The sequence below is a fragment of the Carya illinoinensis genome, chromosome 2, assembly GCF_018687715.1.
Source record: "Carya illinoinensis cultivar Pawnee chromosome 2, C.illinoinensisPawnee_v1, whole genome shotgun sequence".
In the NCBI taxonomy this organism is placed as follows: domain Eukaryota; kingdom Viridiplantae; phylum Streptophyta; class Magnoliopsida; order Fagales; family Juglandaceae; genus Carya; species Carya illinoinensis.
This window is the reverse complement of record NC_056753.1, coordinates 8572501-8596616: the sequence shown is the minus strand read 5'-3', so window position 1 is coordinate 8596616 and position 24116 is coordinate 8572501. Positions and strand designations below refer to the sequence as shown.

Below are 24116 nucleotides of genomic sequence, written 5' to 3'. Positions count from 1 at the left end.
GGAAGTGAAGATATTCCTCTTCTGAACACTCAGATCCCGATTCTGTTGTAAGTATTTCTTGCTGCCTATTCTCTTTATTATTTCTCTATTTGTTGGAGATGGGAAAGTTATTATATTTGTCTTACCTTGATAACACTAACGTGTTTTTTCAGAAATGCCCCCTATTCTCTTTATTACTTCTCTTGTATAACCTTGATCTAATCCTTGTCTTTTGAGATGGTTGAAAGCAGGATGTTCTCAAGGTTATACAAGGATTTTCTTCCTTTTGCATCAATGGCTTTATTTTTATTCACCATTTGCTGTTTGTTGTTCTGCATTCGCAACCCATGAAAATCCTGAAACAGCAGATTATAATGATAGTTATTTCCGGTGCTTGTTTATTTATTTGATGCTCTAGAAGTAGGATGAGTTTAAGTTTTATGTTCTCAATATAGTTTCTACTCGAAACTTGAATGGAAAGATAATATATCTGGCAGTGTATTTATTAACACTCACTACCTTGTATTGATTTATATGCCAAGTTAATGGGAGATGGCTCCCATTAACTTGGCATATAATTGTTGAAATGATCTCTCATAGCTGCTTAAAGTGTAATTTGCTTACTGGCACTTGATCCTACTACACACCAGTTACGATGCATTTGAAATTGGTTGCAAATCCTTTAAAGTAGTATATGCACATTGTTAGGGTGCATTGTGAAATTTCTGTCAAATACCCGGTTACAACCCTGCCAATTTGGAGTTTGTTTATTCATTTAAAACCTGGCCACCAAAACCAGGTTGTAATTGATTCTGTCAGGATGGATATCCACCCAGTTACATAATTCATGACTATTTTGCATTGAGTTGAAGAGGAATTTCAACTCCCAACCAAAAAATATAGCATAAATGATTACTTCCCATTATAGTACATGACTATACTATAATGCAAACAATAAAACGTATATTATTGTTTTTAATAAATGTGCATATAACATGATGGAACGGGTATATACCTGGAGCAAATATAAACCAGGGTGCTGGAAAAAATATTAACTCATCTTAAAAGTTTTATCCTGGCTTGGAGCAAGTGGCTGAACAAGTCTAAATAACATTACAGTCTTGATGCATAGGAAAAAAAGGATGAAGTATGTGTACTCAAATTTGGTTATTCCTCTAGTCTAGTTAGGACCAGGACTAAATCCTTCTAGGAAGCCACCTAACTAACACTTACTTGGTTACCGACCTATGAGTCTTGGTTATCTAAAAATACTTGTTTCATGCATGGAGTATTCGCATTACTGGACATTATTTTGCCTGCCTATTATACTTATAATAGCCACAATATTATAATGTTTCATGTTTTCCTGTAGAAATACTATGTTAATTGTATTGATATGTCCAGATATAAATTGGATTAGAGTTCTTACGGCATTATTTGTTGTAAATCTGTCCTGTTCACAATACCATGTGAGTTTGGTCCGCTGTACGTAATATGAGTATATATATGATTATAAACCTGAATGTGTTTATGAAGTTATTATTCCTACCAGTGTTGGAATAATAACGAAAATCTAAGGTCTTCTATATGTCACACTAATAGAAGACTCATTTCGTGCCTAGATGGACAAAAGTTGGATGCAACTGACCGATAGACTGTTGTCGACACAATATGCGGAAGGGGTCCAACAGTTTATCTCTCAAGCACGAAACCACGCAGTTGGAACTAACTGCACTCGCTGTCCATGTCGGGATTGCTATAATAATATCTTCCTCCCTATAGAAGAGGTGGAAACACACTTGTTCATAAATGGGATTAATCCAAATTACCACCGTTGGATATTTCATGGGGAGGAAGAAATCTTGGATGTCAGTGATGAGGACCAAACTGGGCCATATAGTGATGAAGATGACTATATTGATGACATGAAGCAGATGCTAGGTGACATTAGGGAAGCCACGTTCATGAATACACAATCAGACAATGCCGGACCTAGCACCCAACCACCTATGACTGAGGCAAACACTTCCTTCTCATTCGACAAGCTATTGGATGATGCCCGGCAGCCACTTTACCAGGGGTGTAAACAGTTTTCGAAGCTCTCATTTATTGTGAAGCTGTTGCACATTAAAACTATCGGGGGTTGGTCAATAAAGTCATTTGACCTTCTCTTGAATTTGTTAAGGTCTGCATTTCCCAATGCTCTTTTGCCGAGATCATATGAAGAGTCACGGTCACTTCAGTGGGGGTTGGGTTTCAATTACCACAAAATCCATGCTTGTCCTAATGATTGTGTACTATTTTGGAAGGAAAATGCCGATAAGGATGAGTGTCCAAAATGCAAGGCCCCTAGGTGGTTGGCCGATGCACAAGGGAATCGTCTAATCCCTCAAAAGGTGTTGCGTCATTTCCCTTTGATGCCAAGGTTGCAACGCCTCTATATGTCTACTAAGATATCCGCTGATATGAGATGGCATAAAGAGCAACGAGCTACAAATGATTCCATCATGAGACATCCTGCTGATTCAGTTGTGTGGAACATATTCGACAAAGATCATAGTTGGTTTGCTGAAGATGCTCGTAATGTCAGGCTTGGTTTAGCAAGTGATGGCTTCAATCCTTTCAACAACCTTGCAAAACCTTATAGCATATGGCCCGTTATCCTCGTGCCATATAACTTGCCTCCGTGGTTGTGCATGAAAGAGCAATTCTTCATCACGTCGCTCATTATTCCTAGGCCAAGATCGCCAGGAAATGATATTGATGTATACTTGCAGCCTTTGGTTGATGAGTTGAAAGAGCTTTGGGAGAATGGCGTGCATACATATGATGCCTACAAGAAGGAAACCTTCACTTTGCATGCGGCTTTAATCTGGACAATAAATGACTTCCCTGCATATGGAAATCTGTCTGGATGGTCAACTAAAGGAAAATTGGCATGTCCCGCTTGCAATGCTAGTACAGATTCCAAGTGGTTGAAATTTGGCCGGAAGCACAGCTACATGGGACATCGTCGGTTTTTACCAACAAACCACCCGTGGCGGAAAAAAAAAGCTGCTTTTGATGGTTGTGAGGATCACCGGATGCCTCCAAGTATATTGTCAGGTCCAGATATTGTAAGTCAACTCACTCTTCTTGGGGATGTGGAATTTGGCAAATGCTTTAAGAAGAGGAAACGCACTGCTCAAGAGTTGAACTGGACTAAGCGAAGCATATTCTTCAGCTTACCATATTGGTCAACACTTAAGCTTCGACATAATCTAGACGTTATGCATATTGAGAAGAACATATGCGACAGCATACTTGGCACAGTAATGAACATTCCCGGAAAAAGTAAAGATAATATAAACTCTCGCCGTGACTTGGCGACCTTGGGTATAAGAAAGGAGTTGCATTTGACGCATCAAGGTGACCGGTGTTCGATGCCACATGCATGTTTTACTCTATATGGCCATGAGAGAAAAGCTTTTTGTGAGTGGTTGGCTGACGTTAAATTTCCAGATGGGTTTGCGGGAAATATTTCACGCTGTGTTGATGTTGGTGATTGCAAGATTTCTGGGTTGAAAAGCCATGACTGCCATGTTTTCTTCCAAAGACTACTCCCTATTGCAGTGGGGGGGGGTGTTTAAGAAACGATATTGCTTTAGCTCTCACAGAACTTAGCAATTTTTTCAAAGAGATTTGCCGACGAACATTAAGTGTCGACTGCCTTGCCCAACTTGAATCAGAAATTGTCCTCATTCTATGCAAGTTGGAGATGATTTTTCCTCCTTCATTCTTCGATGTGATGGTCCACTTAGCCGTCCATTTGCCTCGTGAAGCGTTGCTTGCTGGTCCAGTTCAATATAGATGGATGTATCCATTTGAGAGGTACTTGGGAAAATTTAAGCGGTATGTGAAAAATAAGGCCCGTCCAGAAGGATCAATAGCGGAAGCCTACATTCATGTTGAATGTTTGACATTTTGTTCGCTGTATCTCGAAGATGTTGAGACAAGATTCAATCGAGCTGACCGCAACGTTGATTCTGGGGTAGAGGAAAGGAGAGATGGTTTTACCATTTTCAACCAGAAAGCTCGTCCACTTGGCATGGCATCATCTGTGCAACTAGATCTGTTGGTCTTCAATGCAGCTCGTTGGTACGTGCTTAACAACTGCCCTGAGATTGCTGTCTACATAGAGTAAGTACATGTCATTTGTACTTTCAAGTAAATTAAATCTCTCCTTGCACGTTCTATGTAACTTAGTTTGTGATTAACCTTAATTGCACTTATCTCCCTAGTTATTACATCCAAAAACACCCCTAACAAACTTACGATCTGGTTTAGTGAGCATTATCGGATTTGTAAGGAAAATGACCCAACACATGTCGATAGAGCACATGAACTAGAGTTCCCTGCCTGGTTAAAGAATCGGGTACGTTACCCCACTAACTCTACGTAGTCTACTTGCAATCAAGTATGGAAGCACACCGTAGCATTAACGAAGACATCTACTGTTGTGCGTTTGATTGACAGGTTCAAAATCTACGTCAAGATAACCCTGGGCAAGTCCCTGATGATCTGTATGCTTTAGCCTGTGGCCCTGATTGCACTGTTGCAACTTACTCTGCTTGCATAGTCAATGGGAAAAGATTCCACACAAAGCATCGGGAACAACGTTGCCGAGTTCAAAATTCTGGTGTGTTAGTAATTGGTGACGAGCAATCAAACAATTTGGACTTTTATGGTGTTCTTGAGGATGTTGTTGAGCTACATTACATGGGATGGCGTCGAGTCTACCTGTTCAGTTGTAAATGGTTTGACGTTGGTGATCGAAGACGGGGTGTCCGTGTGGATAAACATTTGATTAGCGTCAATGTCGCCCGTACATGGTACAAAGATGAACCATTTGTCTTGGCATGTCAAGCTGAACAATGTTTTTATGTCAAAGATAGAAGGGCACAAGGTAGTTGGCTTGTAGTACAAAAGTTCACGAATAGAAATGTGTATGATATCCCAGAAGTGCATTTAAACGAGGACCATGATACAGCATCAAGTGAGAATGAGGCGTATCAAGACGATGAATCTGAAAATGTGCATGCAACTGTTGATATTGATGAGATCGGTGTGGCAAGTCCACTACATAGGCCTGATATAGAACCAATTCAGGTTGATGCATCAACAATGATACACTCGTCCAGTCAGGCTCAACCAGGAGTGCCTTTTATCGACGATGCAGAAGTTGAGTCCAGTTCAGACAGTGATGTTGGTGGTCATTATTGTTCTGATCTAGATGATCTATCTACTGAGGAAGATAATTTCTCACCCTGACTAATAGTAGTCATTTCCCTATTTGCTGAGCACCATATAAGGTTCATTATTGTAGACTTAGCCTTGCACTTGTAAATTTGAGAATTTAATGTGCATCCCATCTTTATTGACTAACAGCTTACCTGCTCTGCATATGTAGGTGGTCAGTGATATCATCTTGAGTCAAAGCAGAATGTTTGACAATAGTGAGCGCTACCGGACACTTGTTCAGGAAATTGGAGAACAATTTGGTTGAATACTTCTTAAATATACGCACTGATTGTGTAATATATATGATGGTTATTGAACCAGGAGTGTCTAATACTCCCCGCTTCTTGCTTAAGTGAAATTTATGGTTTACATTTTGGGATTTTTAACCAATCTTACTTGGCAGGTTCTTTGCATCTGCGACAGTGGGAAATAGTTGTAATTGAGTACAATCTGAAAGTGGGGATTTACCACCATGAGCAATTCCACTACTTTGATCAATGGGCCAGAATCAATATCCTTTCACATACAAATTAAATATTACTAGCCTTGTGCATTGGTAGCTAATAGAGTACCAAATTATATACACTTCCCTGCGTTATATGTGATGGCCACCCGTGGTGTTATGGCATTTTCTCATCTAAAGTTGTTATTATACTCTAAGATGTCTAGAAGTCTTGACATCTTAGAGTATAGAATATATCTCTGGACTTCCATATATATAGCAATTTTAACCTTGGATATGATCCACGTATTTATGGTCCCTGCTCTCAGGTTAATGGGCTTCGATGGTATGATATGTATAAAGGAAATCAGAGGCATTATTTGCCTAGCAAGCTGTATGTGTTATGCTACAGCTTGTCATTGATACATTTAACAACATTGCTAAATAATGCTGGGTACTTGCAATCATACCTATCTGCCTACAATAGATAACTTGCCTAGCTTTTCTCACAATAGTCAGTATAAGTCCAATATATAACTGAGCACATGAATGAGCTGGAAATATGTAGGTCATTAAGGCACTAAATATGATGTTCCCGTTCAAATATTAATCTAGTGTGCACAGGTTCTAACTAGTGTTGGATTGAGAATGTGAAGGGCTAAAAATGCATCTAACAGGTGGAATTTGTCAACTGCAAATGCTGGACAAATTTGATTTGAGTCATTGTATTAATCTACAAATACATTTACTGCTATCCAACTTAAATGAGTAAGCATCCAACAATACCTATATCCAGAAAAATATAAAACATGTTGCCAAGAGGGGTAAGTTGAGCATTCCAAATGGGTAATTCAGTAATGGGGATGACTGCCATGTGTAGGGAATTACAAATAAGAAGAAATGGGCCAACCTGCGGATGCATTCTGTTTAACTGAGTACTAAAATCTGTTGGCATATTTTTTACATATTAGATAGTATTAGTATATCATGTGGTTCAAAAGTATACACTGTATTTGGGATTTACCAGGCTGTAATTTCGTCTAAATAAACTTGATTGAATTTAATAAATTGTCAATTCGGCAAGTGAGATATTGGATATTTGCAAATGAGCATTTGGGCGGGAGAGGATGGCGCCATTGGGAAATATGGCACGAAATATTTGTGCCATATTCAGCTGAAAATGGGCAATTTAGTCTTAATCCATTTGATGTGACAAGCTGGGATGGGATATTTAAGCAGACGTTGGTGAGGCTAAACGCCATTTAGTCTGTATTTCTCTTTCCAGAAAAGAGGAAGAGTTGAGTTACTTTGCAAGGAAGAGGTTTGGAGCCGGCCAGTTCTGGCATTCCTGATATTCGGTTTCTGAACTTCATCGTGGATGTTGTCACCTAATCCTGTAAGAATTCCCGTACCCTCTTGCTCTCAGATAGTGAAGTTGGTGCTTCTTGGCTGAGATTTGTTGCCAGCTGCAGTGAAGAGGCCCAGTCCAGGTACACTCTATTACTTTCTTAAGCAAGAATTTGTCAACTACTAAAGAAGGTATCCTTCTTTCCCCCCTCTCCTGAACAAGTAGATAAAGGCACAAGCTTTTTGCAGTTAAACAAGCTTGCATGTTTAACCTTAAATGACATAAGGCAGTATATTATTTTTATTTAGAATATAGTTCATATGCTTCTCTCATATAATCTTGATGGGTTTGGGGGTTCAGACAGATATGACTGCCATGAGTTTCAGAAACTTTGTCAAAATATGATGTGGTATTGTTTGACACAACTCTACTTGTTTACATGAACCTACTGTGGCACACAGACGTGAATGTAAATGCCCTGCATTTATGAACTAACACCCTTAACAGAGGATAAAAGTGTTCTAATTTCCATGCCATGTAAATTTGACACTGTTAAATCTGATAAAAAGGAAAAATAAAAATAGACCATATATGTTGTGTCTAGATGGAAAATATTTATACTATATATGTTCAGACCATAATCGTTCTGTATGTCTTTTATGATTTGTATACACTGTATTTGTGTATTTTTGTTTAGGGTTTCTCCAATATAATACTTGTTTGACAAATATTTCTGTATGTTAGTTTATCATGTGTCTTAAAAGCTGTATTTGTGTATTTGAGCTTAGGGTTTCAGCAATGTAATACCTGGAGCAAATATTGAGTGTATGTGCTTCTGAATGTGTATACACATCATTGTGTCCCTAGTTATTTAGGGTGTTCAGGATGTGTAATACCTGTAACAAAGATATTGATCTATGCTAGCGTGAATGTGTATACACTGAAAGTGAATATTTCTGCCTATGGTTTCAGCAGTGTAATACCTATAACAAAAATGCATGTAAGTTGGATTGACAGTTTGTACACTGTAATAGTATTATGCTTGTTAATAGCTAGTGGACGAGTAACTTTGTCATAAAATACTTAATAATTTTATTAAGTGTGAACAGATCAGTCAATCATGGCGGAAAATGCACATGTTATACTTTTATATCTTGGAAAAATAGGTGAGAACATAGTAGAGATAGGAAAAGGCCTGATCACATCCATTTTTCATTGTAGTATAACATCTATGGCACCAACTGGCCGAGGCAGAGGGTTAAGACGAGGTGGCTGGTTCAGACCACGGGCTCAACCTTATGCCTACATCGGACGACCTCGTCGTCCTCTAATTTCATCATGCACCCCACATGACGATGTTGGCGAGGGTAGCTCTGACGACTCAACGCAGCCCCCAAGCATTGTTCATGAGACAGAATTTGCAAATCCACCCTTGGTTGGCCCCACAAGTGGAGACAATAATGAGGCTGTACATGGTATCATTCTAAATTATATCACTGTGGTAATGTTTAGAGTTACTTGTAAAGTTTTAAACCCATCAAAATCCAAGCATACTATTAGTTGAATATAAGTGTAAGTTATGCAATCTGTACAAGTGTTACTAAGTGTGAATGACCCTAATTTTCTTTAAATCTCTACACTAATAGCAGATATAAATGTTCCCGAGCCATTACCAGCTAACAATGCACCTCCAAGACGTGGACGTGGCCCCGCAAAGTGCGTTGAGTTTGATAAGCTGCGCAAGCATGGGAAAATTCCATTGAAAATCAATCCTGGTCAAACTGCACCATGCTGTGAAAATGCAACGATGTTCACGACCCGTGTCACTTGGATATTGAAGCATCATGGGGACATGAGTCACGCACGATGGACTGACGTACCCACTACTGAGAAGGATGAATTGATAGACCGTGTAAGGGTAGGCACGCAACTTTGGTTGAATATGATATGCTTTAGTTTGTAACTCATTTAATGTTTTTACAACTAATAACATGGTACGTTTAGAGTGACTTCATACTAGATTGGGAATTAGACAATCATCGTGCCACAGTGTGGAAGCAATTGCGTAAGAGATTCAATGCTTACCACCATGAGCTACATAGGAAATATTTGTCCTATGGAACCCATGATGAAGCATTGGCTGGTGGGAGTGGGTTGGTCGTGCCCCTTGTTTGGGTGAAGTTATGTAATAGATGGGGAAGCGAGGCATTCAAGGTATAAGTTTTTGGTTATTCATATAGCATTAATAGTGTGGTTGTGATAGTTTTTTTTTCATTGTTTTCAATTACTGACATGTCTAGAAGTTATTAATGCATTCTGGTGTATGAATAGAAATTGTCACAGCAAAACAAAGAGAATCGTGATAAGCTGAAAACCAATCACACTGCAGGGAGGAAGTCATTTGTCAGAATATTAGAAGAGAAGGTATGCATGTGTTCTAGTTGCTAATCAACCAAACACTAGTATTATTATGTGTTTGTTAAAATATATTGTATTCTAATTGCGATTGATAGTAGTTTTATCTTTATAGTTCCATTCATTTAAGAAGTTCTAATATCTAATAATGTATTTGACAGCGTCCAATAACCACAAACCTGGTGGACTTCTATAAGGAAGTCCGTTGGTCAAAGAAGCATGACAAATTTGTGACATCGACTGCTGAAGATCTTTATGTGAGAATAATAATAAAACCTGAAAATCTTTATTTGTAAACAAGGACAACAGTTTCTACCCAAGTGAATATTTCTCTCTATATTTGCTAAATATGAAGTTTTTGTTGAATTATATATAGACTTAAGAATCTATTGTGAGTGCAGACGCAAATGGTTGGCAAGCTGGGTGTAATTGAGGCTGACCAACGAACTGACGATGCAGCAGCTTCTGTATTTAGGGAGGTCCTAGGAACTAGATCAGGGTATGCTAGGGGTCTTGGGGAGATGGTAATACCGGAGTCTACAAATAAAAAGGAGCGTGAACGGGAGAAACGGTATGCTGAAGAAGTGGAAAAGCACAAAAAAGATGCTGAGTATTACAAGACTCAATTTGAGGAATTAAGGGGAGATTTTAGAGCTCTTATGGAGAGGCAAGCTTCATCTGATAGGAGAATGTCTAGTATAATGTCAATAGTGCAGCCACAGGATGAGTCTCTTAGAGAGGCTCAGGGATACTAAAAAATGGGTGTGTTAAGGAAGTAAATATTTTGTAGGGGGTTTTTTGAATTATAGGCTGGCAGGGTGTTTTTGATCTATCTGTATTTTGGGGGATGAAACAGGAGGATCAAGATGTTTACAGCAGTGCATTAAGTAGTTATGTGATATTCCAAGTGGTTGTGTGTGGTTGTCATTTGTAAAATACAGCAAGTATTAGGAGTTAAGGTCTGAAAATTCCATGATCATAGTTAACATTAGTAACATATACTGCAAAATCGAAACTGAGGTCAGAGTACATGCCTTGTAAGTAATGAATATAATGAACTCTATTAATTTCTTTGATTATAAAAATCTGCACCTCTTACTTCTCAAGGTCATTGTGTCCATGTTTGGTATCTTTATTATAGGTTGAAGCAGCCAAATAGTGTTGATGTGGAAGGGCTCCAGAATAGGCATATACTGGACACAGGAAAATGCACTTGGTATGGCCATTTAACATGCTATTTTCCTGCATCCAATGTTGTTTCTTAAAATTCTTGGGGATGTTTGCTTATTTTTGCAATGATATATACTGCATTATCATTAGCCTCTTCTATTTGTACTAACAATTGCAAGGTTATATTGGGAGAAGCTAGTATGGGTTAAAGTTGGGAGATTTGGTCTTTGAATATTATATATGCACGAGCCTAATTAATTGAGGAAACACATATGTACGTTGAGATAAGGTTTACTTAGTTGGCAATCCATCATTATGGGTTGCAGCTGCTAATAGTTCTGAAGGTTTTAAGCAGATGCATTTGGGAGAATTGGTTTCCCTCTTGCTCTCTAGTACATGACTATTTTGCAGTGCATGTCATAGTTTGGCTTTTTTTTTTGCATTTTAGTTATAAGTAAGTTGCAGTATGTTAAGGCATTCACGGTAGCTGTAATTTTCTCTGGAATGGCATTTAAAGGATTCACAAGGGGCCAGTAAACTGTTGGAAGCTAATGTTTCAGGTTTATTGCACTAACTCATGAACACACTTCCTACTAGGTGGATGATGATGGTAGGTTGTTAAGTGTACATTGGTTGCTTGTTTTGGTTGATGCATGGCTGGACCAAAATGTTTGTGTGAGGATGTCTTCTAGTACTGGATGAAGGTTCAGGGATAGTGAACCTGCTGGATGCATGTTAGACCTGACTCTGTTTGATCACACTTGGAAGTTTTTTGTTGGGATACAAATCAACATGAACTGTTTTGTGGTATTGCTGATTTACTGTGAAGCCTGAGTTAGCTGTGCGTGTGGAAAGTCATTCGATCCTGTCTCACCTAGCCCTGCCAAGCCATGTCTCGTTGCTGCCTATAAGTGTTATGCATCATTTTGGATTCAGTTGTAAATGTTAAAGTTGTATTACATTTCCAGAATGTATTGACCTGCCACTTGAAGTTTGTAAATCTAATATTTCGTATGTAATAGTTTAAAATTCTTGATCAATTCCTGGAAAACTGATCAAGGATTTTTAGCAGTTTATGAATGAATGTTCACATGGTTTCATATGAAATTTCTGAATATACTTGGGTTTGTTTGGGAATTCTGGATGTCATTTAGGATATTTTAGTTCTGTTGACCATTAACAGCAGTTCATCAATAATATAGGAATGTATATATTCATGATATATAGTGGTCTAATATTGCATAAATTCTGTACTTTTGTTATGGAGATGAATATATATATATAAGGTTTCTTAATGAACAATTATATATGTTCAGATCCAATATTAGACTATACATATATATGATTCCAAAGTAATGTATATATATATGAATTTTTGAACCAAAAAAATAAATGCGTATGATCAGTTTGGTCAACAAGTGCTTATTCACCATTTTTATTCCACGCAATTTGGAACCTGGTTGCAAAAATTCAGCCATTAATAGATGCATCTTGTGTATTGATGTTCTGGGCGGTCAAACTTGTGACAGAAAAGTCTTTTAGCAGCGCTTATATAGACTATTGCGTTGAATATAAAATGTCGGGATTATTCAATGAGCAAGAGGAATTATTTTGCCTGCTTGATCACAACCTATAAATCCCAGCGCTCCAACATTATTTGCAAGGAGGAAATAAAGTCGCATAAGAGTATTTGCAAGGTGGAAATAAAAGCTGCATATAAGTATTTGCAAGGAGTAAATAAAGCTGCATAAGAGTATTTGCAAGGTGGAAATAAAAGCCGCATATGAGTATTTGCAAGGAGGAAATAAAGTCGCATTAGAGTATTTGTATCAGTTTGTGTGGCCTGGTGGAGCCTTTTTTGCAACAGCAGATTTCCTTATTTGCATTGACAACTACATCGTTGAAAAATAGTATTTTCAACGTTATGGACAAGTCGCTGGAAATAAGAGCTTCCATCCAATATTTGGCAACCATTCTGCAGCGATCAGGAAAATGACGGAAAAAATCATTTCCAACGATTTTATTGCTTATTGCGTCAATTATCAAGTGCTGAAAAAGGCTATATTCCTTGTAGTGACATTGAAAAGAGGAGAAGAAGAAGGAAAGCCAAAGAAGAGCTTAGCACTTAAAGCTGTTCCTCATGAAAGTGAAAGTGATGAAGATGAGGAAAATGACGATAAAGATGAAGAAGTTGCGATGATAACAAGAAGAATTCAGAGGTTCTTGAAGAAAAATAGAACTCCTTCGAGGAAATCTTTCAAAAAGTTTTCTAAGAAAGATTCAGGTAAAAACGACACTTTAATTTGTTATAAATGCAATAAACCCTGGTCATATCAAGCCAGATTGTCCTCTGCTAAAGAAAGATCGAAACAAGGGCAAGAAAGCAATGAAAGCTACATGGGATGATGATTCAAGTAGCTCAGATAGTGAAGCAAGCAATGAAGAATCAGCAAATCTTTGTCTTATGGCTAAAGATGACATTGAGGTAACAAATCTTGATAATATTGAAAATCCTTCATATGAAGAATTGCAAAATGTTTTAGAAGAGATTTATGAGGAATTTGAAAAATTGGGTATCAAGTATACTGCTTTGAAAAAGAAAAATTCTTCTTTAACAAACGAAATTGAAATTTTAAGAAAAGAAAGTATCATTTCGAAAGATGAAAATCTTGAATTGAATAAGAAGAAAACCGATTTAGAAAATATTATTGAAAACTTTACGAATGGAAAAAGAAATTTTGAAAAACTTCTTGGTAGTCAAAGATGTGTTTTTGACAAGGCAGGTTTGGGATATATGCCAAAACAAAAATACAAACCTTATAAAAATTTCTTTGATAATCATTCTACCTCAAAGACTAATATTCAAAATTCTTTTCATAAAAATAATTTTGTCAAAAAAGGATATTATTATAATCATTCAAGTTTTTCATATATGTCACATGCTATTTGTAATTTTTGTAATAGAAATGGTCATAATTATCATACTTGTCCTATTAGAAGAAATCATACAATGACTATTAGGGCCATATGGGTACCTAAAAATCTTGTTTCTTCTAATACTAATAAATAAAGGACCCAAAGAACTTGGGTACCAAGAAAAATCATTTTAATTGTTTTTATAGGTATGCATGAAGTCATCCACAAGCAAAAATAAGTGATTTTTAGATAGTGGATGTTCAAGACACATGACGGGAGATAAGATTAAGTTCTTTGATCTTAGATCTAAAGAAGAAGGACACGTGACATTTGGAGACAACTCGAAAGGGAAGATCGTGGGAATAGGTAAAATTGTTAATGAATCTTCTCTCATAATTGAAGATGTTCTACTTGTTGAAGGTTTAAAACATAATCTTTTGAGCATAAGTCAATTATGTGATAAAGGATTTACAGTTACTTTTAAAATGGATAAATGCATTATTTTGAATGATAATGATTGTAATATTTGTTTTATTGCTTTTAGAAACAATAATGTTTATACAATTGATTTTGAAGAAATTACCTCACAAGATGCTATTTGCCTGTCAGCTCAAAATGAAACTAGTTGGTTATGGCATAGAAGATTAGGTCATGCCAACATGGAACTTATTTCCAAACTTTCAAAAATGATCTTGTGAGAGGTTTACCAAAAACATATTTTCTTAAAGACAAAATTTGTGATGCATGTCAATTTGGTAAACAAACAAAAACTTCTTTTAAAACTAAGAAACATATTTCCACTACTAGACCATTGCAACTGATACACATGGATCTTTTTGGACCAAATAGAGTTGCAAGTCTAGGAGGAAAATATTATGCATTTGTTATTGTTGATGATTTCTCTAGATATACTTGGGTCATCTTTCTTGCTCATAAAGATGAGACACATAATGTCTTTACCAAGTTATGCAAGAGAATTCAAAATGAAAAGGGCTATACTATTTCAAGTATCCGAAGTGATAGGGGAAAAGAGTTTGTTAATAAAAATATTGAAACATTTTGTGATGAAAACGGTTTTGTACATAATTTTTCTGCTCCTCGAACTCCTCAACAAAATGGGGTAGTAGAGAGGAAAAATAGATCTCTTCAAGAAATGGCAAGAACAATGCTCAATGAGAATAACTTGCCTAGTTATTTTTGGGCCGAAGCGGTAAGTACTGCATGTTATGTTATAAATAGAGTTATGTTAAGGTCTAAGTTAGATAAAACCCCCTATGAGCTTTGGAATGAGAAAAAGCTCAACATTGGTTACTTTCATGTATTTGGATGCAAATGTTTTATTTTGAATGACAGAGATAATTTAGGCAAGTTTGATGCAAAATCTGATGAAGGTATCTTTTTCGGGTATTCTACTAATAGTAAAGCTTATAAGAGTATTCAACAAAAAGAATTTTGACTGTACAAGAATCTATGCATGTAGTATTTGATGAATCTAATTCTCCACTCTCCAAGAAAATCTATTGATGAAGAAACAGAAGGTATAAATAACACAGAAAGTCTCAATCTCAACAAAGAGAAAGCAATAGAGGAAGTTCAACATGGAGCCATCAGGAAAGATCATCAAAATTTAATACAAGATGCAACTAAACAGTGGAAATTTGTAAAAGATCATCCAGTGGAACAAATTTTGGGAGAACCTTCACAAGGTGTAAGTACTCGATCATCTCTTAGAAATATTTATAATTATACTGCTTTTCTATCTCAAATTGAACCCAAAAATATTGATGACGCACTTCTTGATGAATCTTGGATTCTAGCTATGCAAGAAGAGTTGAATCAATTTGAAAGAAATGATGTTTGGACACTTGTTCCTAGACCCAAAAATCATTCTATTATTGGAACAAAATGGGTTTTTAGAAACAAGAAAGATGAGTCTGGAGTCATTATTAGAAATAAGGCTCGACTTGTAGCCCAAGGTTTTAATCAAGAAGAAGGAATCGATTATGATGAGACATATGCATCTGTCGCAAGATTAGAAGCTATTCGAATGCTACTTGCATATGCTTGTTATAAAGATTTCAAACTTTTTCAAATGGATGTTAAAAGTGCTTTCTTAAATGGTTTTATAAATGAAGAGGTATATGTTGAGCAACCTCCAGGTTTTGAAAATCATATTTCCCTAAATCATGTTTTCAAACTCACAAAAGCACTATATGGACTTAAACAAGCTTCTAGAGCTTGGTACGAGAGACTCAGTGGTTTCTTGATTGAAAAAGGTTTTTCAAGAGGAAAAATCGACACAACTCTTTTCATTAAATATGAAAATGATGATATTCTTTTGATTCAGATTTATGTTGATGATATAATATTCGGTGCTACTAATGAAAATATGTGTCAAGTTTTTGCTAAGACTATGCAGGAAGAATTTGAGATGAGCATGATGGGTGAACTTACATTCTTTCTCGGATTGCAAATTAAGCAAGCAAAAAGTGGGACATTCATCAATCAATCAAATATATTAAGGAATTACTGAAGAAGTTTGGGATGGAAAATGCTAAGGAAATTGGAACACCAATGAGCCCATCAACTAAACTTGATAAAGATGAATCCGGTAAGCCAGTTGACTCGAAGATATATCGAGGTATGATTGGTAGCTTATTATATTTAACAGCCAGTAGACCAGATATTATGTTTAGTGTGTGCTTATGTGCACGTTTTCAATCATCTCCAAAAGAATCATATTTAATTGCAGTTAAGCGCATTCTTAGATATCTTAGTGGTACAATTAACCTAGGGTTATGGTACCCTAAGCACACATCTTTCGATCTAATCAGCTACACAGATGCAGATTATGCTGGCCGTAAAATAGATCGAAAAAGCACTAGTGGAGCATGCCATTTCTTAGGTCATGCATTAGTTTCCTGGTTTAGTAAAAAACAAAATTCTGTTGCACTATCTACTGCTGAGGCAGAATATGTTGCTGCAGGTAGTTGTTGTACTCAAGTTCTCTACATGAAGCAACAACTTGAAGATTTTAAACTCAAGTATAATCACATTCCAATCAAATGTGATAATACAAGTGCTATAAATCTTTCAAAGAACCCAATACAACATTCTAAAACTAAGCATATTGAAATAAGGTATCATTTTCTTCGAGATCATGTGCAAAAAGGCGATATAATATTAGAGTTCACAAACACACACGATCAGTTAGCAGATATTTTCACAAAACTTTTACCAGAAGATAGATTATGTATGATCAGAAGAGAAATAGGTATGATGTATGCTATGAATATCTCTTAAAAGATAGACCAGAGTCAATAAAAATAGAGATAGATTTTTTAAATACTTTTACATAAACTTGAGATTCTTAGCCTCATGTTTGAGACGCTCATTCTCTTCATACAATATCATGTCATTCTTATTCATGGGAACCGGCAAGCGGAATGAAGAATCTAATAAAGATTTCAACTGTTTATTCTTCTGCCGAATGATTCCTTCCCTTGTATGAGACTCTTGAACAATTCGTTGAAGTACAACAATTTGTTCTTTGAGCCTTTCAACTTCATGATTTTTGGCTTGTAGCCGCTGAGAAAAAGCAACAATAGAGGAAGAGTAGCGAGTCCCAAGACTCACCAAGTCATAAATAGCATCAGAATCTGACTTATTAGTCAGATTATTATTTTCTTGCTGCAACATGGCACCAATGGCAGCTGCAGAAAGGACAGGAGGTTGAGATGCAGAATGCCTCATGGATGGATCTAGAGAAATGTTAGAAGAATGAGCCATTGAGAAAAGAATAGAAGACTTAAAACGAGAATGCTGAAGAAATGCAGATGAGTTATAGAGATGAGATGAAAACTTGATGCGGATTGGATGAACTTCAGGACTGATTTTATAGAGATAGCATAAAGAATAAGACAAACTATTTTCTCTTCAAATCTTATTTAGTCAAAAGAAATACAAGATATGCTGGACACACATTGTCAAAAGTTTTCTTACTAACCCAGCGAGATTAACAGTAGATTGTCCCTATTTTTCTAGTAAACGGTGAACCTCTGCTGTTATCTGCCGATGTTGACCTTGTATCTGAACCCTTTCTCGTTCCAGCTCCTCTATTCGTGGTTGCAGATCATGAGCATACCAATCTGCAAATTTTTTCAACTCTTGGTTTTCTTGCTTTAGCCTTTTATTCCCACTATCCTTATTAGCAAGCTTCTGTCGTAACTCAGATATTTGCATGTTAAGATGATCAATCTCACTCACCCTCGCCATTAACCTTCGAGACAAGATCGTAACAGAGGCAGCATATTGACTACTGAGCATTCTTGATTCTGCAATAATCTCGGAATCGGCCTTACTAGAAAAACGGTTCACTGCTCCTATCATGGTATTGACGGCCTCAGGAGAGAAGATTGATGATTGATGCCTCAAGGGTTCCTGATTCAAGTCTGGAACATTAGTGGAAGAGAATTGCTCAGCCATTCTATCGTTGTGGAAAAACAGAACTCAGGTCAAGAAGCGATTATTTTTTTGGCATCCGATAGATGAAAATGATCATTTTTTTTATAGAAACTCGGAGCCTTCAATCCCGTTTGTCAACAACATCAGGCGATTGTTTAAATCTTCAGCCGTATTAAATTCATAGAGTTAGGCCTCGAGGCTTTGCAGCACTTGTCGGGTCACGGACGGCTCCATTTTTCAACTATCTACAGTGACTATTAAACGCATCGTTTTCTTTAGTCCATTTATTTGCTGCCGATCCTTTTTAATGATGCCAAAAGGGGGAGAAGTTTTAGACTAGAACATTAACATTGTTTAAATTGCTAAACTTGTTATATATGCTTGGAATTATATTTATACTTTTGCTTGGAATTATATTTATACTTTTGCTTGGAATTATATTTATACTTTTGCTTGAAAAACTAACGCATATTTTCAGGGGGAGCTTAAGTATTAATACAGTTTTCAAGTTCTATCAAATATTTGTCATCATCAAAAAGGGGGAGATTGTTGAACTCAAGGTTTCAAGTTTCATGTGATTATAAATCTACACATGGATTTTGATGATAACAAATGAATTCAAAGAATAAAGAAGTCTCAAGCTCAAGTTGTCTACACAATGGAGTCAAGCACATCAAGGAAACAAGCATGAGCAAGAAGGGAACAAGTTCACATTAAAATTATAGAGTAATGTTGTAAATCTCTTCAAAATTTGAAATTAGGATTAATGTTCAAAATCAATATTTTATCATAAAGCATTAAAATACATTTTCCACATGTGCATGAATTTTTTTGAAAATTAAATTTGAAAATTTTGAAAGATGATTGATTGTCATCTTTTGCATGTGCATGCCTTGATTAAAGGGTTGAACTTTGAAAATATTAAAAATGATTGATTGTCATCTTTCACATGTGCATGTTTTATTTGAATTTTTTCAAAAGTGATTGATGCTTTTTTAGACTTATACAAAAAGTAAAAGATTAGGTTTGAATTTTTTGAAAATGAAAGTGTGCTCATTTTGTCATATGCCAAAAGTAAAAGATTAGGTTTGATTTTTTTGAAAAAGTGAATGATGTTGTCTTTGACAATTGAAAAAGAAGAACCTTTTATTTGAATTATTTGAAAAAGTGAATGATGTTGTCTTTGACAATTGAAAAAGAAGAACCTTTTATTTGAATTTTTTGAAAAAGTGAATGATGTTGTCTTTGACATGTGAATCTTTTTAAATTTGAATATGAAGTCTCATATGCCTATAAATAGATCATTTGAGAGCTTCACATTCACAACACCAAGAGCATACAACATTCATTCAAAGCTTTCATTCTCTCTTCTCTAAGCATTGAGCCTTAATCCTTGTTCATTTTGAGAGATATAGTTTGCGCTGTATTGTTTTTATTTCACTCATTGAGGAGTGTTTTCTGATAACCTACCCACTATCAGCTCTTGTATCAGAAAAAGGGTGTGTATAACCCTTGTGTGTGTAGAAAGTATTCTACACGGGGAATAGTTGAATCACCACGTGTAAGGTGATTGCAAGTGTAGAGGGTGTTCTACACGGATCCTTTGTAGCGGTATTGTTCAAAGGTGTAATAGGTTTCTATCTCCACCTGAAGGAGGTTGAATAGTGAATTTGGGAATCCTCAAGGGGTAGCTTGAGGCGAGGACGTAGGCAGTGGGGCCGAACCTCGTTAACATACTGAGTTTGCTTCTCTCTTACCCTTACTCTTTATATTTATTGTTATTTCATATTTTGTTTATATTTTATATTATATATTTGATTTATAATTGTTATTTTTTTTATACAACTCAATTCACCCCCCCTCTTGTGTTAGTCATCTGGGCAACACTTGTCAACGAGCATAGCAACCTTAGAGTCTGTAGAGAGGAATCTGATAGAGCTATGAGGTTGGTAAGAAGTCTTCTGTGGGAACCATTTTTCATTACATATTTCTATTGTTTCTCCATCTCCCACACACCAAATTAGTCCTTCTTTTAGCAAGGGTCATGTAGAGGTGAAACTTTGCCATATAAATGAGGCATTGTGTCCAGTCTTTGCTAAGAGGAAGGAGCTATGCTTGAAATATTTCTCTTTGAGGACCTTGGCAGCAAGGGAGTTGGGAGTAGAGATGACCATCCAGCCTTGTTTTGCTAGGAGAGCACAATTTCAATTCTAGAAGTCCCTAAGGCCCAGCTCTCCTAAAGTTTTGGATTTGGTCATCTGTCTCTATGGTACCCAGTGAATTTTGTGTTCTTGTGCTTGTTGTCCCCACCAAAAAGATCTTACTTGTTTGTTTAGCTGGTTTAGCAACTGTTTGGGCAACTTGAAGATCCCCATGCTATATGTTGGGATAGCTTGGATGACTGCCTTGATAAGTGTTTCCTTCCCTGCCTGAGAAAGGAGCTTTGTTTTCCAGCTACTCAATTTTGCTTGAAGTCTATCCAAGATGCCCTTAAAAGACTGAGATTTGGATCTTCCTACAAGGGCTGGCAAGCCCAAGTATTTCTCATATGAGTTGGTCCCTCGAATCCTAGCAATACTTGTTACTATATCTCTGGTGTGTTCTTTGGTATTTGTGCTGAAGAAAATGGAAGTCTTGTCCTTGTTTAGTCTATGTCCAGTTGCTTTTTCATAGGAGTCCAACAGGGAATAGAGTTGGCTCCACTCAATAGAATTTGCTTTGCAAAAGAGTAGAGAGTCATTTGCAAAAAATAGATGGTTAATGTGTAGGTGGTGTTTTCTGATAAGGAAGCCTGTGACCAACCTATTGTGCTCAGCTTGGTTTAGGAGGCAGCTGAGAGCTTCAATGCATAAGATGAAGAGGGAAGGGAAGAGGGGGTCCCCTTGCCTTATGCCTCGAGTGGGGCAGAAAAAAGGTTGTGACTCTCCATTAATAATGAGGGAGTACGATACTGATGACACACACTTCATGATAAGCCCAATCCAAGTTGCTGTAAACCCCATCTTCTTCATGACAGATTCCAAGAAGACCCATTCAATCCTCTCGTAGGCTTTACTCATGTCCAATTTTAAGGCCATGAAGCCCTCACTTCCTTTCAGTCTAGCCTTCATGGAATGTAGGGATTCAAAAGCCACAATTATGTTATCCGTGATAAGCCTTCTTGGCACAAATGCCGTTTGAGTAGGGGAGATGATGCTTGGTAAAACTGTTTTCAACCTATTTGCCAAAGTCTTTGCAATGATCTTGTAAAAGACATTGCATAAACTTATAGGTCTGAAATCTGTGACTATGTTTGGGTTAAGCTTCTTTGGGATGAGAGCTATGAAGGTTTCATTGATTTTTTTTTGTCCCAAACTCCACCATTTAGGACCTCTAGAGTTGCCTTACAGACGTTGTTACCCACTGTCTCCCAATATTTTTGGAAAAACAAGGCAGGGAAGCTATCAGGCCCAGAGGATCCGAGAAGATTCATGCTAAAGATGGCCTCTTTGATTTCAATTGCAGTGAAGGCAGTGGAGAGTTTTGAGTTCATGTCCTCTGTAACAAATTGCTTCATGTGGGATAGGCAATCCTCAATGCCTGTAGGGTGGGAGGTTGAGAAGAGGTTTGTGAAAAAACTATGAAGAACATGGCATATTTCTTGAGGATGTCTGAATTCTGCTGATAGTGTTGGTCTTTTTTCTTTGGCTTGATCACTTGTGGAAGAATTTAGTGTTTTGATCACCATCTTTTAACCAGGCCTGCTTTGCTCTCTGCTGCCACTTTAAATTTTCAGCATCCATAAGAACATTGACCTCTTGTTGGAGATTCTTGATTTTCTCATGTAGAGTGCCCTGGTTTGACTCTTGCAGGTGCTTGAGCTGTTCTATTTTCTCTTTTAGGATTTTTCCTTGGTCCCTTCTTCTTGTTCTACTCTAGTCCTTTAGTTTTTCCTGACAGAGGTTGAGTCCTTGTAGGGTCCTATGCAGTCTACTTGGATGGTTGGTAGAGGTGTCCCATACTGTTTTGATGAGGCCATTACATTCATCTTGTTTTGTCCAACATGCTTCAAACCTGAAAATTCTCTTCCTTTTCCCCCTGTTGGTTTGGTCTTTAGTTTGGACTAAGATAGGCTTATGATCTGATTGGGTGCAATCTAAGTGGTTCACTGTATGATTGGCAAAGTGATTAATCCAAAGGGTATTTCCACAGGCCCTATCGAGTCTTTCCTTTGTGAAGAATCTTCCATCTCTATTGTTTGACCACGTGAATTTGTCTCCACTGAAGCCCAGGTCATACAAGTTGCAATAGGAAAGTGCATTCTTGAATCGAACCATTTGTCTATATGGTCTGTTTGAAGCACCATATTTCTCTCTCTGATGGGTGATTTCATTGAAATCACCTAAACACAACCAAGGGATGTCTGCAGCAGGTTTTAAGCCCATAAGAAGGTCCTAACTCCCTTGTCTTTTGGCTATGTTAGGATGCCCATAGAAACCAGTGAATTGCCACTTGAAATTGTCTGAGGGAGAGTTTAACAGTGCTGAGATGTGCCAGTTGGTGTAATTAATCACCTCAACCATGTTAGTATCATTCCACATTAAAGCTAGGCTCCCACTTGTGCCTCTACTATCCACACTGAAATAGTTATTAAATCCCATTCTTATCTTTATTCATTCCATTCACCACAATTGCACTTGTTTTCTGTAAGGAAAACCAAATGGGGTTGCTTTGTTTACACCAAGAGGTGTAGTTCCTGTACTGTACGAGGGTTCTCAAGCTCTCTACAGTTCCAGCTCAAGCAATTAATTTGGAAGGGTGGGGCCACATAGCAACCTCCACCAGGTGTGTTTGAGTTAAGCTCATGTCAAGCTAGAGCTGAGTTTTCTGTTTCTTGTGAGCCAGGTTTGCACGAGTGTTAGCCCTTTCACTATAAGAACTCTTAGTTTTAGTAATCAAAGGGAGGTCACTGATGGTGTTTGTAACATCAGACAGGGAGGATGGGAGGTCCCTAGCTTTCCTCTTCCATGATTTGCCTTTCAAAGGCTGGCAAGGAGAGTTCTCTTTTTTCATGAGGGTATTCTTGGAAGAATTAGCCCCCCTTTTTGACTTTTGTAGGACATTTTTAGAAATTGCCTCAGAATTTAGCATTACTACATCATCATTAGAAGGAGTTATAGGCTGCGAAGGTATGGCCTGATTAGGAAGTATGGTAGGGTCCTTTGGAAGACTGACCTGAACTGGTGCACAGGATTTGTGCAAGGAGCAAATCATGAGATCTTTGAGGCCAGGAGTGGTACCTGGTGCAGACATCACTTGACCTTCGTTGGTATGTGTAACACCAACATGGCCTTGGTTGACCTCCTTAATTCCTGCTGCCACTGCCAAGTTAGGTGCCTTGGTCACTGTTATTGATGTAGACTCCCCATGGTGGGGGCTGCAACCTCCTTCCTCCTCTGTGTTTCTTCACTATGATGAACTATGGTGCTCTTGCTCCATTGATCCACCATACTTCTTGAGGAAAACTCCTTTTGCAGAGAAGGGAATAGCTCGTAGCCATTGCTTGTATTGCTCCTTTACTTGATTCTCTGGTGGCCCTTCTGTATAGTTCCCTTTCTCGTGCAGTAGGCAGCTGCATTTGAAGCAGAACATGGGAAGACGTTCATACTTGAAGGAGAGCCAATATTGTTTATTACCAATCTTTAGGAAACGACCTCTTGGGAGAGGCTTAGTGATGTTGACTTTGGACTTAACTCTTAAGAAGCAGCCCCAGCAATATCCCTCTGTATCTACTTCAACTTCGAGGACTTTGCCTAAGCCAGACCCCACCTTTATGCCAACTTCCTTGTTCATTCTTGTGAATGGAAGATTATGTATTTGAACACAAAAAGGTTTAGTGTGGAACTGAAGTTCTACAAGGGATAGAGTTGCCTCAAACTCTTTCATGTAGACAAGGTGCCGGTCAAAGGACCATGACCTTCGTTTCATTAACTTTTGTTTGTCTGAGTATAGTTGAAACTCAATGAGGAATTGGTTTGCTCCCAGTTCTTTGAAAGTAACCCATCCCTCAGTACTTCATATCTTGGACATTATCGTTTTGAAGGCTTCATTATTTGCTATTTT

General features: G+C 37.4%; 1 protein-coding gene across 1 annotated transcript; it reads left to right on the top strand.

Annotated features, from left to right (window-relative positions):
- Positions 1-1601: 1601 nt before the first annotated feature.
- LOC122301678 lies at positions 1602-3608 on the top strand. Its single transcript, XM_043113072.1, has one exon. It carries the CDS (start codon positions 1602-1604, stop codon positions 3606-3608), a length of 2007 nt encoding a protein of 668 aa, XP_042969006.1.
- Positions 3609-24116: the final 20508 nt, after the last annotated feature.